The 16,933-nt window shown below is 36.1% G+C and overlaps 1 protein-coding gene across 1 annotated transcript in view; it reads right to left on the bottom strand.

The window, feature by feature from the left end:
- Hdac9 (histone deacetylase 9) overlaps positions 1–16,933 on the bottom strand; it is an 821,624-nt gene that overhangs the window by 27,709 nt on the left and 776,982 nt on the right. Inside the window, exon 24 of the mRNA XM_042695799.1 lies at positions 4,410–4,494. Within this exon, the coding sequence (XP_042551733.1) occupies positions 4,410–4,494 (85 nt within the window). The remainder of the gene's footprint in view (positions 1–4,409; positions 4,495–16,933) is intronic.

Raw genomic sequence — 16,933 nt, 5'->3', positions numbered from 1 at the left:
TTGTACTGGTTTTCACCCCATGTCCCAACTGTTGAGAAATCACTTTCCTATCTTGTGTTTGTCTTTTTCTTCACAACCACAAATACCACCCAGTTCCATAACAAAACCATCATTTGAATTATTATTATTTTATTTTATTTTTTTGCCAGTCGTGGAGCTTGAACTCTGGGCCTGGGTGCTCTCCCTAAGCTCCTGTTGCTCAAGGCTAGTACTTGAGCCACAGTGCTACTTCCAGCTTTATCTGTAACTAATTGGAAAATAACATCTCAGGGATTTTCCTACCTGGGCTGGCGTCAAACTGTGATCCTCAGATCTCAGCCTCCTAAGTAGCTAGGATTATAGATGTGAGCCTCTGGCACCTGGTTTGAATTCTCCTTTTGGAGATACTTCGTTCTATTTCTTTTAGCACCATCAACATTTTGATTTTCATTAGGACTGGCTTGATAACTTATAAAAAGAAAATATAAGTCTCTTATTCAAAACTTAATAAAAACATTCAGGCAACAAGAACAAGAACAATTAAATCAAGCATGGGGGGTCCGTCTGAAGTGTAAGACTCACATGACTGAAAAGCTAAAACCCATAAAATTGACCCTGATTCTCATTGGCCAGGATTGAGAAAGACAGTCACTCATTCCTTAACCAACCACTGTTAAGTAGGTTGATGAATTCGGCGTCAGATTCACACTAGTTCCCGGGAACTAGGATAAATTCTTCTTCCCTGAGTCACATGTTATCTGAAGGCACAGATATGTAAGTGAAATCAAGCTTGTTCTGCTTCATCATATATGACATATCCTGACTGAGATGGGTGAGCTTTTCATTAGAAGATCCTCTAGAGGGTAACACAGGCTCTTTATGGCCTGGAAGAGTGATTCAAGTCTGGCTTCATCTCAATTCCTAGCCTTACATAACCTGCAAACCACCTTTCTGCTGCCAAGTTTTCCTGTAGGGTCATCAAAGATGATAATACTATTTTTATCCTCTTGCTGACAATCATATAATTACAGACCAAGACCAAGAGTAAAATAAAGAAAAACTCAACAGAAAAAAGTGAGAATAACATGTAGCAGCAAAAAAAATCATACATTCATGCTAAGAAGTTATAAGATTATTAGATTAACAAATTCATTATGCTACACAATAAGAGTTGGGATTTGTAAATGGATTTTTAAATGAGGGGAGTAGTTAATGTTTGATGATGTAAAATACAGTTTGGGGCAGAAGACAAGGATTTGTAAGCAATGGTGCACAATTCTCAAACAGGAATGTTTGGAAACAGAGTAGACAATTTTCAAAGGCCAGATGAGTTTGCTTGATTAGCGCAGATTGTGAAAGTCACTTGAAAGTATTTTTGTATTAAAGAAAATAATAAACTATGCCTCAGAAAGTCATCACTGGGAAGTTAGACCTAATTCAGAAGACAATGATAGAAGTTCAGAAGTTATACATGAACTATGGCTTGTTTCAAAGTATTTTGACTCATTCTACAGCTGTCCCAAGTCTTGTTCAGACCTTAAGAATAAGCTCAAGTTCTACCACTGAAAAAATGCTTTCCTTATTTTCCATCAGCTCTCACTCCAAGCAGACATCAAAGAAAGAGAATGGCCCTTCTACATAAACTGTGTATCTTGTGAACTGGAATTATCCATTGTAATAGTTTGAATATTAAGTAGCCCTCACAGGCTTATTAGTTGCCAGCTGGCAGTGATATTTAGTTAGTTAGTTAGTTAGTTTTTGGTCTGTTGTGGAGCTTGTGCTAGGGGCCTGGACATTGACCCTGAGATTCTATTTTATTTATTTATTTATTTATCTTTCTATCCATTTATTTATGTTCAAAGTCATTGCTCTACCACTTTGAGCCACAGGACCATTTTTTATTTTCTTGTGGTTAATTAGAGATAAGAAGAATTCAATCACAGGGGAGTGTGACTTTGAAGGTGTATTTGGTTGCCAGTTACTTTCTGTATTTTTATTTCCTGTCCATTATGAGATGCAGAAGCTCCTTCAACAGACACTCTCAGTCATGATATTCTCCTCACACGCATAAGGACATCAGCAGTGGACTGAATCCTCTGAAATCATGAGCAAAAAAAATCCCTCACCACCTTAAGTTGTTCCTCATAGGTATTTAATTTCAGTAATGAGAAAGTCTGGATAACAAAGAATATTGTTATCAGGAATTGAGTCATTACTGTGAATAAATCTGCGCACATAATTCTTAAGCCTTTGAAATTGGTTTTCTGAAGAAATTTGGAAAACATGTGGAGAAATTAGCTCTACAAAGCCTAGGATGCTGTAATCAGAGCAGGCTGACTCTGGGGCTTACATCATGAAATCATATGTCCCAGACTGGCAACATGGTACTATAGGACTAGTGTTTTCTATGTTTTGGTCTTCCCCTTGCTAGTCTCCCATTCTTACATTTCTGAATGGGAATATTTAACCTGTTCCATTGTATCTTGGAACTATGTTACTTGGTTTTTGTTTTGTTTTGTTTTGTAAGGGCTCATGGACCTGGATTAAATGTGATTTCTAGAATGTGTGTCCCAGAGGGCATGTATTTAAAGGTTATACCTGTTTCCTTCTTCATTTCTTTTTCTTTATCTCCCATCTCCCACGAAGTTAAGAAAAAAAACCTTTACCACATGTTCCTGCCACTGTGATACTTTGCCCTAGTCCACGAAAGAAGCAACCATGGACTGCATTCTTTGAAGCCAAGAGCCAAAATAAGCTTTTCCTCCTTTAAGATGTTCCTCTCAGATGCTTGATCATAGAAACAAGAAAATGTGACTAACATGTTGACTTTATTTCCTCTTACTCACTGGAGAGTAAATTTGATGCCAGAAATTCTGCCTTCTTCATAACTTTGGTGACTTGATAACAACTTGACATATAATAAGTAAATACTCAGAAATGATTATTGAAACAATCAGTTCAGAAGATACATAAGAACAATGCCTGATACCCTTCTGTAAATTTAATGGCAAAAGAAATACAAGAATATTTTGGAGGGTAAGGGGGGTATAGAAATGGAGGGACAGAGGGTAAACAAATGCAACTGCAGTACTCAGTAGCGATTGTGTTGAAAATGAACTATACAATTTGTGGGTGAGGATGGGTAGGAAAGACTGGGAGAGAGTGAGGGAAGGGGTGACATTGTCCAAAAGAAATGTGCTGTTTAAGTGATAGGTAGGTAGGTAGGTAGGTAGGTAGGTAGATAGATAGATAGATAGATAGATAGATAGATAGATAGATAGATAGATAGATAGATAGATAGATAATTTATTGTCATTGTCCTAGTAGGGGCATCATCATATTACATGTTGATGAGCAGCAGTTGAATGCTGTCAGAGATCACTTGAATATTTCTTTCCTTGAGACACGGAGTGATAGTTAATTATGGATGCTTCTAATCTCCCCTCTGTGGAATCAAGACAGTCAGCACAGTGGTAAAGCTTTCTACCCAACCTCATGAATCACCTACATTCTCCCTTCTAAGTCTCCCTTAGTTACTTTACCATGGCTATATCCCAGAGTTGTCTTCCCAATATTTGAATACTTATTTTTTCTGTCTTCTGGAAATCTTTGCGATTCAAGTTTATTCCATAATGACATACGATCAGTAAATGTTTCGTAAGAAAATTTGGCCCACAAACCAGACATAAATGAGATTCAGAAATGTGAGAGGTTATTCTGAGTAATGTATGGGATCATTTATAAATATGCACAACACCAGAGGAATAGTAATACATCTACACAGACATCCATATCTCCATATTGCTGCTGGAAACCAAAGCCCAGGCCTTCAAAAGATACTTCAGTGTTGCTTTAGAAATGCTTCTACAGGAAAGTAGAAAAGTTGAGGGTTTTCTTGATTCTTCTTTAACATTTTTTTCTTTTAATTTGGTTTTTCTCTTTATGCTAGCATGTAGTTGGAAATATGGGTGTCTGGGAAGGAAGTTTGATCATACACTTTCCCTGAATTAACCTTCTTTACTAAGCTAGATTTTCTCATAATGAGATTTTGGCATTAAAATTTTTCCTTCTCTCCTGCAAAATTAAAAACCAGGAAATGACAGATAAATTGCAACATCTTTAGGAAATTAGTTACTCTTATTTAAGATTAGATTACATAACCACAATTTATTTGCCTCATTGTTCTAGGTACATGGTCATCAGTAGCAGTGTGGTGGGGGGAGAAACCTTAATATGTAGAAAATGTGCTGTGTTGAGTTATGACACTGGTGTCAAATTAGATTGCAACAGCAATGTAATGCAACAAAACATTAGGTAGGAATGTATATACAAATGATCATAACTATCATACCTCTCTGTGCTATTGTTCTCAATATAATTTAAATTAGTTTTACTGGACCAGAGATTTTAAAATAATCTTAAAGACATACTTTGAATTTCAATGATCTTCTGTAAAGAAGCGACAGCATTCATGTTTGGGGATTGATGGAGAGTGTCCTCAGCAAGCGGCTCTAGCTGCAAGAAGAGTAGATAAGAATATGAGCAGAATGTTGTGACTGATAGTATCTCAGAAGCAAAGCAAATTGAAAAGCTTACTCCTCAGGACAAGCCTGCCCCAGGAACAGTGAAATTATTTTGCTCATATCAGTTCTGGAAGTGTAGCCAGTCTTATTTTCTGTTATGCACCCATGTAATTAAATTCCAAGGGGCTTTTCTATTGGTCATGAAATTAATCTACGAAGTCCCTGAAGCAGGTGCATGTCTGTGTATTAGTCATTTAAAATCTGAGTTATTTGTGTAATTTGTGTAGGTTCTTCACAAACCAAATTCCATCATGTCTGTATGCACAGCTGGGCCCTGCGAACAAAATCTCAGGGACGTTTTGGAAACCATCAGCAGATTATTCATACTTTGGAAGTGTTCTTTCCATCCAACCACCTTACAAATTCGAACACTATAGTGGTAAACCATGAGACAGCTGCTCTTATCCATTGAATAAAGTAATAGAAAAAAAAATCAAAGCTAAAGGTAAAATAACTGTGTAGTTCTATTTAACGTCTTTCTTCATAACTTGGCTGATGCTGATGTCTGCCTATAAGCCCAGGACAAATTCTTTTCTTGCAAATCTCTCATGATCTTCTGGAATTACACTGAATTTTCATGGCAAAGCTCAGCAAATACTGCTTTGCAAGAAATGAAGAGGTGCTCGAGATAAGTTTTGGCCTGTATTTGTTGGAACCAAGATTGGTGATGTGCTTTACATATCACAAGATTCTTGCAAACAAAAGGAGCTATTTGTTATTGTGACCCAGAAAACAAGGAAAAGAATATTGACAAAAAGATGAACAAAAATAGTCTTAGAAAGCTTAAATAAAAGCTGGTGTGTTTGAACATGGTGGCATAGATGGGATTGTTGTCACTTGATGCTCCAAAGCATGAATTCATCCATGTCTCTTCATGGATAAGGAAGACTATAAAGACTGTAAAGCCCCAGGGATTACAAGTTTCCAGGCACAACTGAGCGAATCTCCCCCAGGGTCTCTCTGAATTGATTATTCTATACTTCAATCACAGAACCTAAAACAATAGCACCTTTCTTCCAGATGCCACAGGATAACACACTTGCTTAGGGATATTTATACATGGGTAAATTCACTCAATATAACTTTCCACAGTGTTTTTCTTAGCTGCCAAAGAAAAAACCATTTTAAACATCAAAAGATTTGTGTGCAATCCAGTTTGGTGAGAGGAAAGAAAGAAAAAGCACCAGCACTCCAGTCAGTGAAAGGTTCTGAAATCTTAAACTCTTAAAACTTGTTAAAGTTGTTCTTTCAAACTTTGGAATTTCAGATCCTATCTTCAAGAATATGCTGTCCTTGTAACATTCTCTCAAGACAGAGGAACTCTTGAGTCATAAGCTGAGGTCAATTGGAAAACTCTTGCTGAAGAATTAGATAGGGTTGAGTGATCCATCTTACTCATTAGTAAGCTTTTCGTTCATTTCTTTCCAGAACTTAGGGAAAAAAATGTTTGATATCACTCAGGCAGGTTTCACCAATTAAGTATTTTCAAACATTACCCTATGTTCAGATTTAAAAAACACATTTATGGAGGTAGTGTCAGCACACTTAGTTTTTTGTTTGTTTTTAAAAACAAAACCATCCTTGTGATTTCAGAGTAAAACTATGGATCAACTGAAAGGTGCTGTAATTGGAAAGAAAACTATAAGCAGATGACCACAAAAGCAAAATCCTAACTTCAATATTTGGTACACATCATTTACCCAAGCTGCTTGGGAGGTTGAGATCAGAAGGATCCCTATTGCAGGCCAGACCAGAAAAAATATGTTAATGAGACCGCCATCCCAACAGACAAATCTAGGTATGGTAGTGTAAACTGACATCCAACTACAGTAAGGTCTAAATTGGAACTGTAAGGTCTAAATTGGCCAAGGCAAAAAGCAGGATCCAGTCTCAAAATTAACCTGAACAAAAAGGCCAGGAAGCATGCTTCAGCCCTCTGTAGAGCCCCTGACTAGCAAGCATGAAGCACTGAGTTCAAACCACAATAGTGCCACCAAAGGAAAACAACAACAACAACAACAAAACAATTTTTTCACATGTTGAGACCTGTGGGCTACTTTTAAGACTTAGGTTATGTAAAAATTATAGGGGGTTCAGAGGATTAAGAATAAAAGTACAAACACACCTAAGCTGACGATTTGGAATCTTTAGTGCCTACTTACAAAAGTAACCCAGAGAATTAAGGCAATTAAATTGATCATATAAACCTTCCAAACCATTTCCCTGGTGTTTTAGTTGAATGTCATTGAGAGGATTTAACTGTCAGTAAATTGACTCAATTTGATTCATTGGAGTGTACACACAGAGAGCTGAATTCAGAAAGTTCTCAGTGTAGGTTCTTGATTTTGCTTCTTGTACCTCTGCAGTGAAGGCAATGGGTAATACTCTCTCAGTTGGCAAGAAGGCAAGCAGCATTTAGATTATATTTTCATAAAATTAAAACCTTGAATGGAGAGACCACAGAATTGAGATGTGTTTTTTAGAGAGCTTGCTGATTTAATCACTCAAAATTTTAAGCACTAAAACCATCTGATTAGAGCATAATTTGATACATTTTTTAATTAATGTTTTTTTATTGTGAAAATACCGAACAGAGGGGTTACAATTACATGAGCAAGGTAATGAGTACATTTCTTATCAAGCATTGTTGCCTCCTCCTTTGTTCCCCTTAAAATCCCTGCCCTCCCATCCCAAAGCCCCTGCCCCTGCCAAAGTTGTAAAGTTCATTTTTCAACATAACGTCTTGTACATTTCATTGTTGCAATGGGTCCACCTGTATCCCTATTCTGAGTATTGGCTGTTATTAATAATCTAATAGCCAACAAATGAAATAATATTAAATAAATAGTATTTTTCTGTAAATCTGGAGCAAGGTAAAAGAATGTATAGTAAAGATATTTTAGTTTGACTAATAAAACATAGCAAAAACATTGGCAATCAAAGCTAATCCAAATTATTATTAGCCTTTTGTTTTGTTTTTGTGAGTTTTTTTAGTGCTGGTACTGAGGCTTGAACTCAGAGCCTGGAAGATATTTTTTTAGCTTTCTTTGCTCAAAGCTATTGCTCTACTGCTTGAGCCACAGCTCTATTTCTGTTTTTTTGGTAGTTAACAGGAGAGTCTTGCAAACGTTCCTGTGTGGGCTGGCTCCAATGAGATGCAGAGCTCAACCTCCTGAGTAGCTAGGATTACATGTTTAAGTCACCAGTGACTGTCTTTAATCAAAATTATTAAAATATACATAAGGACATTTTTGCAAATCAGAGAGCTTTCTATAGACAAAAAATTTCAGTAAGATTTGCAGATGCAAACCTAAGAGTTGTTGTATTATCTATCATACCATTCCTGTTGAGCTATTCTGCTAAACAAGAATAATCATGATAGAGGCATTAAAATGTATTAGATAATTTGAACAGAACCTCTTGTCCAGCTAGTTTTATATGATGCTTAATCCCAGTCTTTACTTAAAGCAATTATGTATACAAAATTTCAGACTCCATGACAGGAAAACTTATTTTTCTACATGTTTTAGAGAAAGCTAGGATTTTGTATTGATACAATTCAAATGTTTCCTCCATTGTGCATACCATGTGTTTTCTAAGTTCCATTGCTATTTTTAAACATCATAAAATTGTGACTATTATCATCTAGTGAATAAGTAATTTTCATGTTCTTTAGAATGAGATCATTGAAATAATGAAAAATCATTTCGCTAGGATCCATTCATAGTGTAGTCAAGGGATAACTTTGGAGAAAGCTCTTGATTAAGAGCATCAAAACATCAAGTATTCATGAGACATGAAAATCAGCTCACTGCTAGTTTCATGACTCAAAACAAAAAAAAAAGAAGAGAATCTAAATAAAGCACTTAAAAAATAACAGGTACATGAGCTTGGATAGGTATACATTAAAAAAAAAAGCAAAGGATCTACTAAACACTCTTGTTAGCTTTTATGTTATGTTTTGAAGTTGCCCCCACCCCCAAAATGTCAAGTATTTTAATACCTCTATTTTTAAAATCATTAGCGAGATTCCATCTGATTTCTGTTTTTTTTGTTCCTTCTTTGCATTGGTCAAATCTTACTAATCATTGGAAGAGCAGCACAATTATTGTCTACTCCTCCAGTTCAGATAGAGCAAATTGCTTCCACCTCCGTGGCATCTGTCCTGGCAAATACTCTTCTTTATTAAACACATTAGACTGTGTCAGTTTAGCCCACTAACATCATCATTCTGTGTTTTGATGAGAGCCACATAGAAACAAGGACAGAACCTGGCATATGGCAAGTATTAATGAAAAGGAACAAAGGAAGAAAGAAAGGATTGCTGGAAAGAAAACATAAAGACCTGGACTTCATTTGCACTTCACAGCTAGCCAATCTAAGAGAAATAGGTCTTCCTCTTGATTGTCCTACTGTAAGCAAAGGACAGTGGTAACTCTTGCTTCCTAAGGTAGATTTGAGTACCTTCTGAGAACCTTCCAGATAGTTATTTCCTCTCATACTTTGGCAGAGCTGCTTGATATCTAAATAGGTTTTCCTCCAGATCAGAATGTAGACAAAGCAAAAAGAAACAAAAACCTAGGGCCAGTGGAGACAAAATATCCATGCCAAATATTAAAGAACAGGGGAAAAAAACAGTTTAAAAATCAACAGTATCAAAACAAAATAAAATGAGATTTTAAAAGGCATTGACAATGTTTAGTTCAACTTGTGATGAACTGAGATATTAATCCATGTGTATGATATATTATTACTTTGTTGGTTATCTATTAAGTTTTATGCATAGCATCATAATTTAGATCAATGTATTCTAGATATTTGATATGTTAGATGAGGTCTGCATTATATATATACATATGTGTGTATAAATTCTGTCTAGATGTATCTAATTTTATTTAAAAATTTTTTGAGATATTTTAGTTTTAGAGAGACATAAACATTATATAAAATTCCAATACTAGGGCTGGGAAGGTGGCTCAGTGGTAGAGCGCTTGTTTTGAAGCATGAGGCCCTGGGTTCGATTCCTCAGCACCACATAAGCAAAAAGAAAAAAAGCCGGAAATGGTGCTGTGGCTCAAGTGGTAGAGTGCTAGCCTTGAGCTGAAGAGCTGAGGGACAGCACCCAGGCCCAGAGTTCAGGCCCCACGACCGGACCCAAAAAAAAAAATTCCAATACTAGCATAGGAAGTTAATAATTTCTATATTATGGAAAAGCTTGGAAAAATTATATTAAGTGAAGTAAACCAGGCCCAAAGAACCATAGGTCCCATGGTTTCCCTTATTTGCAATAACTAATATATGTCTGAGACAAGCAGAAATGGTCAGGTAAGTTGATGATAGGGAAAATGAACCCCAAGATAAGGACTCAAATGGTTTTTCTTTCTTGCTATTGATTCTAACATATTTATAAGATGATTTTTTTGTTGCTTTGTATGTCCCTCCCCCATGGTATAACCCCTGTTTTCACTGTATTTGCTGTTGGTCTAATTTGGGGAGTGGAAGGGAAAAACAAATTATTTAAATCGGGATACATGTGGACCCATTGCAACAATGAGATGTACAAGATGTTATGTCGAAGAATGAACTTTACAACTTTGGCGCAAGGTGGGGTTATGGGGGGGAGATGGGAAGGGATGGGAAGGGGAAACAAAGGAGGAGGCAACAATGCTTGATAAGAAATGTACTCATTATCTTGCTCATGTAATTGTAGCCCCTCTGTATGGTATTTTCACAATAAAAAAGTGAAAAAAAATTTTAAAAATAATTTCCATATTATTACTTACATTACTTCACTCAGTTTTCTCTGATATTAACTGGCCACAGAAAACTAGTATATTATTAAATCATATTCTGACATAACTGGTATATAAATGAATAATTTATTTTAAATTTGCATTGAATTTTAATTTATCATCAACCTTATTAACCTTACATATAAACCCATAATTTAAATGAAAATATTTTTTAAGATTTTTTTACATGCACAATTTATCCGTGTGTGTGTGTGTGTGTGTGTGTGTGTGTGTGTGTGTGTGTGTGTGTGTGTGTGTGTGCTGGTCTTGAGGCTTGAACTCAGGGCCTAGGCACTGTTCATGAGCTTTTTGTACTCAAGGTCAATGCTCTACCACTAGGGCCACAGCTTAACTTCCAGCTTTTATTGTCGTTAACTGGAGATAACTGTCCAGGCTGCTTCAAACTATGATCCTCAAGTCTCAGCTTCCTGAGTAGCTAGAATTATAGATGTGAGCCACTGACACCCAACTCATTTATCATTATGAATGAGAGATTTATTTATTCTTCTCCAATCCTTACCTATTTCTTTTTCTTACCCTATTGTACTATCTAGGATCTACTTGACAATACTGAAACAAAGCAGTATGTTTGAAAATCTGATTTATTTTTTAAAAAATCATATTTTACCTTACATTATATATAGTAGTTCAAAAAACATGAAAGCCGCTTTCCACTTCCATCAAAAGCAGAATATATAAATAGAATACAGCATTTTCTTAAAAATTTTTTTTACAAAGTGCAGCTATAGACAATTATTAAAAGAATAAGTTATAACCAACTGCAATGACCAAGGTGAATTTTACAAAATGTTTAACAAAAGGAGTAAAACACAAGGGAATGTAGATTGTATTTTTTGTACATAAACATCAAAAATAGGAAATTAAAATATAATATTGGGTCAGAAAATTGGTTACTTTCAGAAAAAGGTAAAAGACATGAATTTTTTGAGATGATAACATTGTACCAGTACCTTAAAACACAATCACATATGTAAACATCAATCAGATCAGCCTTAATCTCATTCATGTTTGCACAGTTACTTTTGGAAAAATTGTATTTTATAGTTTAAAATTCAAGAAACCTAAAAAAATCCCCAAATTAAATAAAATGAATAAACTCCCTGACATAAGTGAATGAGGAATACCAAATCTGGATTTTCAGGCCAAGTTCTCCCCACTGCATTATGGCTCCCCTAAGAAACAAAGTGAGATTATATGTCTTGCAGAAAAAGAAACATATCATATTTTTAAATATACTTACAGCATTCAAATCAACTCACAGAGCTCCACAAAGGATTAAGCTTTCAGGTTCAAAGGAGCTGGGGAAGATATGATGATGAAAACCAAGAGGATAGGGAAGCAGACTGTGATCTGGATTTGACCTTAAGTGCTGATGAGTTAAGATCAATTCCCTGGTGAGGAGGGATTTATGGTGGAAACTCAACTCTCATTAAAATAATTGTCTTAGAAATATCTGCAATTAAAAAACAGTCTTCAAGAAAACTCTTGTTTCCCTGACTTGGACATCATTTCGCTTAGCATCAATCATCTTATATGGTCATATGTATATAACTATTGAGCTATTCTTCTAGGACTATCCTAGACATATAGTAATTATTACAAATGAGGAAATGATGGGATCGGTGTTTCTTTGGGTCTGGCTTACTTCACTTACTATGATTTTTCCCAAGTCTTTCCATTTCCTTACAAATGGGAAGATGTCATTCATCCTGATGGAAGCATGGAATTCCATTGTGTATATATACCACATTTTCTTGATACAGTCGTCTACTGAAAGGCACAGCTTAGCTATGGTAAATAATGCTGCAATATATATGGCCATGCTGGCAGCTTTAGTATGTATGGCCTTGTTTGTGGTCATTTGAATAAGTGCCCAGAAATAGAATTGCTGGGTCAGAGAGGAGCTCTATGTTTAGTCTTTTGAGGAATTTCCACACTGCTTTCCAGAGTGGTTGAACAAGTTTACACTCCCACCAACAGTGTAGTAGGGTTCCCTTTTGGCCACATCCCCTCTGGCATCTGTTGTTATTAGATTTTCTGTTAATGGCCATTCTAACTGGGGTGAGGGTGAATATCAATATTGTTTTGATTTGCATTTCTTTTGTGTGTGTGTGTGCGTGTGTGTGTGTGTGTGAAAATGCCGTACAGAGTGGTTACAATTACATGAGCAAGGTAATGAGTACATTTCTTATCCAGCATTGTTGCCTCCTCCTTTGTCTCCCCTTCCCATCCCTCCCATCTTCCTCGCCCTGCCCCCCATGCCAAAATTGTAAAGTTCTTTTTCTGACATAACCTCTTGTACATCTCATTGTTGCAATGGGTCCACATGTATCCCGATTTAAACGACTTGTTTTTTCCCTTCCCCTCCACAAATTTTAACAACATCAAATACAGTGAAAACAGGGGTTATACCGTGGGGGAGGGACATACAAAGCAACAAAAAATCATCTTATAAATATGTAAGAAACAATCACAAGAAAGAAAAAAACATTTGAGTCGTTATCTTGGGGTTCATTTTCCCTAACATCAACTTATCTGACCATTTCTGCTTGTCTCAGATATATACTAGTAATTGCAAATAAGAGAAACCATGGGACCTATGTTTCTTTGGGCCTGGCTTACTTCACTTAATATAATTTTTTCCAAGTCTTTCTATTTCCTAACAAATGGGGCAATGTCATTCTTTCTGATGGAGGCATAGAATTCTATTGTGAAATATATATATATATATATATATATATATATATATATATATATATACTACATTTTCTTGATCCATTCATTTACTAAGGGGCATCTGGGTTGGTTCCATATCTTAGCTATGGTAAATAATGCTGCAATAAACATAGTTGTGTTGGTAGCTTTAGTATGGTCTTGTTTGTGATCATTTGGGTAAATGCCCAAAAGTGGGATTGCTGGGTCATAGGGGAGCTCTATGTGGAGTCTTTTGAGGAACCTCCATACTACTTTCCAAAGTGGTTGAACATGTTTACACTCCCACCAACAATGAAGTAAGATTCCCTTCTGTCCATATCCCCTCCACCATCTGTTGTTATTAGAGTTCTTGATTATAGCCATTCTAACCGGAGTGAGGTGGTATCTCAATGTTGTTTTGATTTGCATTTCTTTTATGGCTAGAGAGGTTGAGCATTTCTTCATGTATTTATTGGCCATCCTTCTTTCTTCTTCAGAGAAGTTTCTCTGTAAGTCTTTAGCCCACTTATTTATTGGGCATTTGTTTCTTTGAGGATTTGTTTTTGGGGGATTTAATTTTTTGAGTTCCACGTATATTTTAGATATGAGAACCTTGTCCGTTGTATGGCTTGTGAAGATCCTCTCCCAATCCGTGGGCTTTCTATTGATCTTGCTAGCTATGTCCTTTGCCATGCAGAAGCTCTGTAATTTATGCAATCCCATTTGTTCAACCTTTCTTTGGTTTGTTGTGTTTCTGAGTCTCTATTAAGAAAATTTCGGCCTGTGTCAAGGAGACCTAGTGTTTCTCCTATTCCATCCTGTAATGTTTTCAGAGTGTCTGCTTTGACTCCAAGGTCTTTGATCCAGTTGGAGTTGATTTTGGTACAGGGTGATATATAAGAATCTAGCTTTAGCTTTCTACGTGATTTGCATTTCTTTTATGGCCAAAGAAGTTGAGCATTTCTTCATGGGTCTATTAGCCATTCTTATTTCTTCTTCAGCAAAGTCTCTTTGTATGTCTTTAACCCACTTATTAATGGGACAATTCTTTCTTTGAGGATTTGTTTTTGCGACTGATTTTTTCTTTTGTGTTTTTTTTGCCCTGTGATTTATCCTCTTTTGTCACTGTATTTGATTTTCATATCCTAGGGTATTGTGTATATGTTTATCTTAGTTAGGGAAAGGAAGGGCAACAACAAAATGGTGAGACAAAGGAAAAAGGTCAATCCAACATAACAGCAATACTGACAAGATACTATGTTGGAAATGAACTGTACAACTTGGGGAGAGGGATTGGTGGGGAGGGAAAGTGACAGAAAAATGAGGGAGTGGGTCACAAGTTCGACAAGCAGCATACTCACTCCCTTATGTATGTATCTGTAACCCCTCTTACATCACCTTGACAATCAAATTAACAAAAAATAAACTACTCAAAGTTTGTGATTAATTGTATATGTTTAATTTGATTGCATAAGTAAATATGGTTATAATTTTATCCATAACTGTGTTGCATGAGTGGATCATTCTTAACAATAACTTTTGAAATGCTACTCAGACCAGCACTGAGATTCTACCTCACCCAGGTTAGAACGGCTAACAAGAAAACAAACAATAACACTAAGAATGTGGTCAAAAGGGAACACTACTGTACTGTTGATTGGAATGTAAACTTGTTCAAGCAGTCTGGAAAACAGTATGGAGGTTACTTTAAAAAAGAAACTAACATAGATCTACCCTATGACCCAGCAATTCCACTCTTGGGCACTTATCCAAAAGACCACAAACCCCAGTAAAGCTACCAGCATAGCCATTCTCATTGCAGCACTGTGGTACTGTGGTTCACCATTGCTAGGGTATGGAATCAGCCCAGATGTGCCTCAATGGACAAACGGATCAAGATAATGCATGGTATTTATAAACTGCTTTGTTAAATGGCAACTACTTGGTTCAACTACTTAAAGAAAACAAGAAACTCTCAAAAAGAAGAAAAACAAAAAAAAAAAAAACCTCTTTTTTTAAAGTCACTAATGTTCTTGACCAAATAGAGTAGAAAATGAGGACAGAAATCAGAGCAGATTTTATTGACAGTCAGCCTAACTATGGGTCAAGACTATCGAGATAATTCCAATTAAGTCTTCTTGTAACTAACCTATGTATGGATTAGAAACAGAACAATAAAGAAGCACCTTGTATCAACAACAGTTATGTAAGTTTAACATGTCACATAAAAATAGTCCTAGGGAGGTCCAGATACAAAGGAGAAGTTATAGTCTTTCAGTTTATATAAGATACTGAGGGGATTGCCAGTGAGTTAGACTATGTTAGGCTAGTGAGTTAGACTATGAGACTATTTCTGTGGTTTTTATTCAATTAATTGAGTCTTATGAAAACTACTATGGTTCAAAGGAATGTAGGCCATACAATACATCAGCTAATGAATGGAAAAAAGACTACAATTATCAGATTTATCAGAACCAAAGAATATCCCATAGTTTCCATTTATGGATCGCTTTCACAAGATGACACATTTAAACATATATTACAACAACCAGCTATGCAATTAAAAATGAACACCTACTGAAAAACTAAAGCTATTTCCTCTTAACTCAGGAACAAGACAAGGATGCCCACTCTCTCCACTTCTCTTCAATCTAGTATTAGAATGCCTAGCTACAGCAATAAGACAAGACGCAGACATAAAGGGGATCCAAATAGGGAAAGAAGAAATAAAACTCTCCCTCTTTGCAGATGATATGATGATCTTGTATTTAAAGAATCCCATAGACTCCACTCCCAAATTACTCAAGCTGATTCAAAACTTTGGCAAAGTAGCAGGTTATAAAATTAACCCCCCAAAATCAATGGCTTTTCTGTATGCCAACAATGAGAAAAGTGTGGCTGAAATTAGGAAAGCAACTCCATTTGTAATAGCCCCACAAAAAATAAAATACCTAGGAATTAACTTAACTAAAGAAGTGAAGGACCTCTATGATGAAAACTTTAAAATCTTGAAAAAGGAAATCAACACAGAACTTAAAAAATGGCAAAACCTCCCATGCTCCTGGATTGGAAAGATTAACATCGTGAAAATGGCAATACTTCCCAAGGCTATCTACAAATTCAACGCAATACCTATCAAAATTCCACCCTCATTCTTCAAGGAAATAGAAGAGGCAATCCAAAAATTCATATGGAACAATAAAAGACCCCGAATAGCAAAAACGCTCCTGAATGGAAAGAACACTGCTGGAGGAATATCAATACCAAATTTCAAACTCTACTATAAAGCCATAGTAATCAAAACAGCTTGGTATTGGCATAAGAACAGACCTCAGGACCAATGGAATAGAATTGAAAACCCAGAAATGAACCTACAGACCTATAGCCATCTAATCTTCGATAAGGGAGCTAAAACAATAGAATGGAAGAAAGACAGCCTCTTCAGTAAATGGTGCTGGCAAAATTGGTTAACTACATGTAGAAAACTAAAGCTAGATCCTTATATATCACCCTGCACCAGAATCAACTCCAAATGGATCAAAGACCTTGAACTCAAAGCAGACACTCTGAAAACATTACAGGATGGAATAGGAGAAACCCTAGGTCTCCTTGGCTCAGGCCGAAATTTTCTGAACAGAGACCCGGAAACACAACAAATCAAAGAAAGGTTGGACAAATGGGATTGCATAAGGCTGCAGAGCTTCTGCAGGGCAAATGACATAGCTAGCAAGATCAATAGAAAGCCCACGGACTGGGAGAAGATCTTTACTAGCCATACAATGGACAAGGGTCTCATATCTAAAATATACTTGGAACTCAAAAAATTAAACTCCCCAACAACAAATCCTCAAAGAAACAACTGCC

The sequence above is a fragment of the Dipodomys spectabilis genome, unplaced genomic scaffold (genome assembly GCF_019054845.1).
Source record: "Dipodomys spectabilis isolate Male_0828 unplaced genomic scaffold, ASM1905484v1 ptg000190l, whole genome shotgun sequence".
NCBI lineage: Eukaryota > Metazoa > Chordata > Mammalia > Rodentia > Heteromyidae > Dipodomys > Dipodomys spectabilis.
The sequence above is the reverse complement of the archived record's forward strand: the minus strand, read 5'-3'. Positions and strand labels throughout refer to the sequence as shown.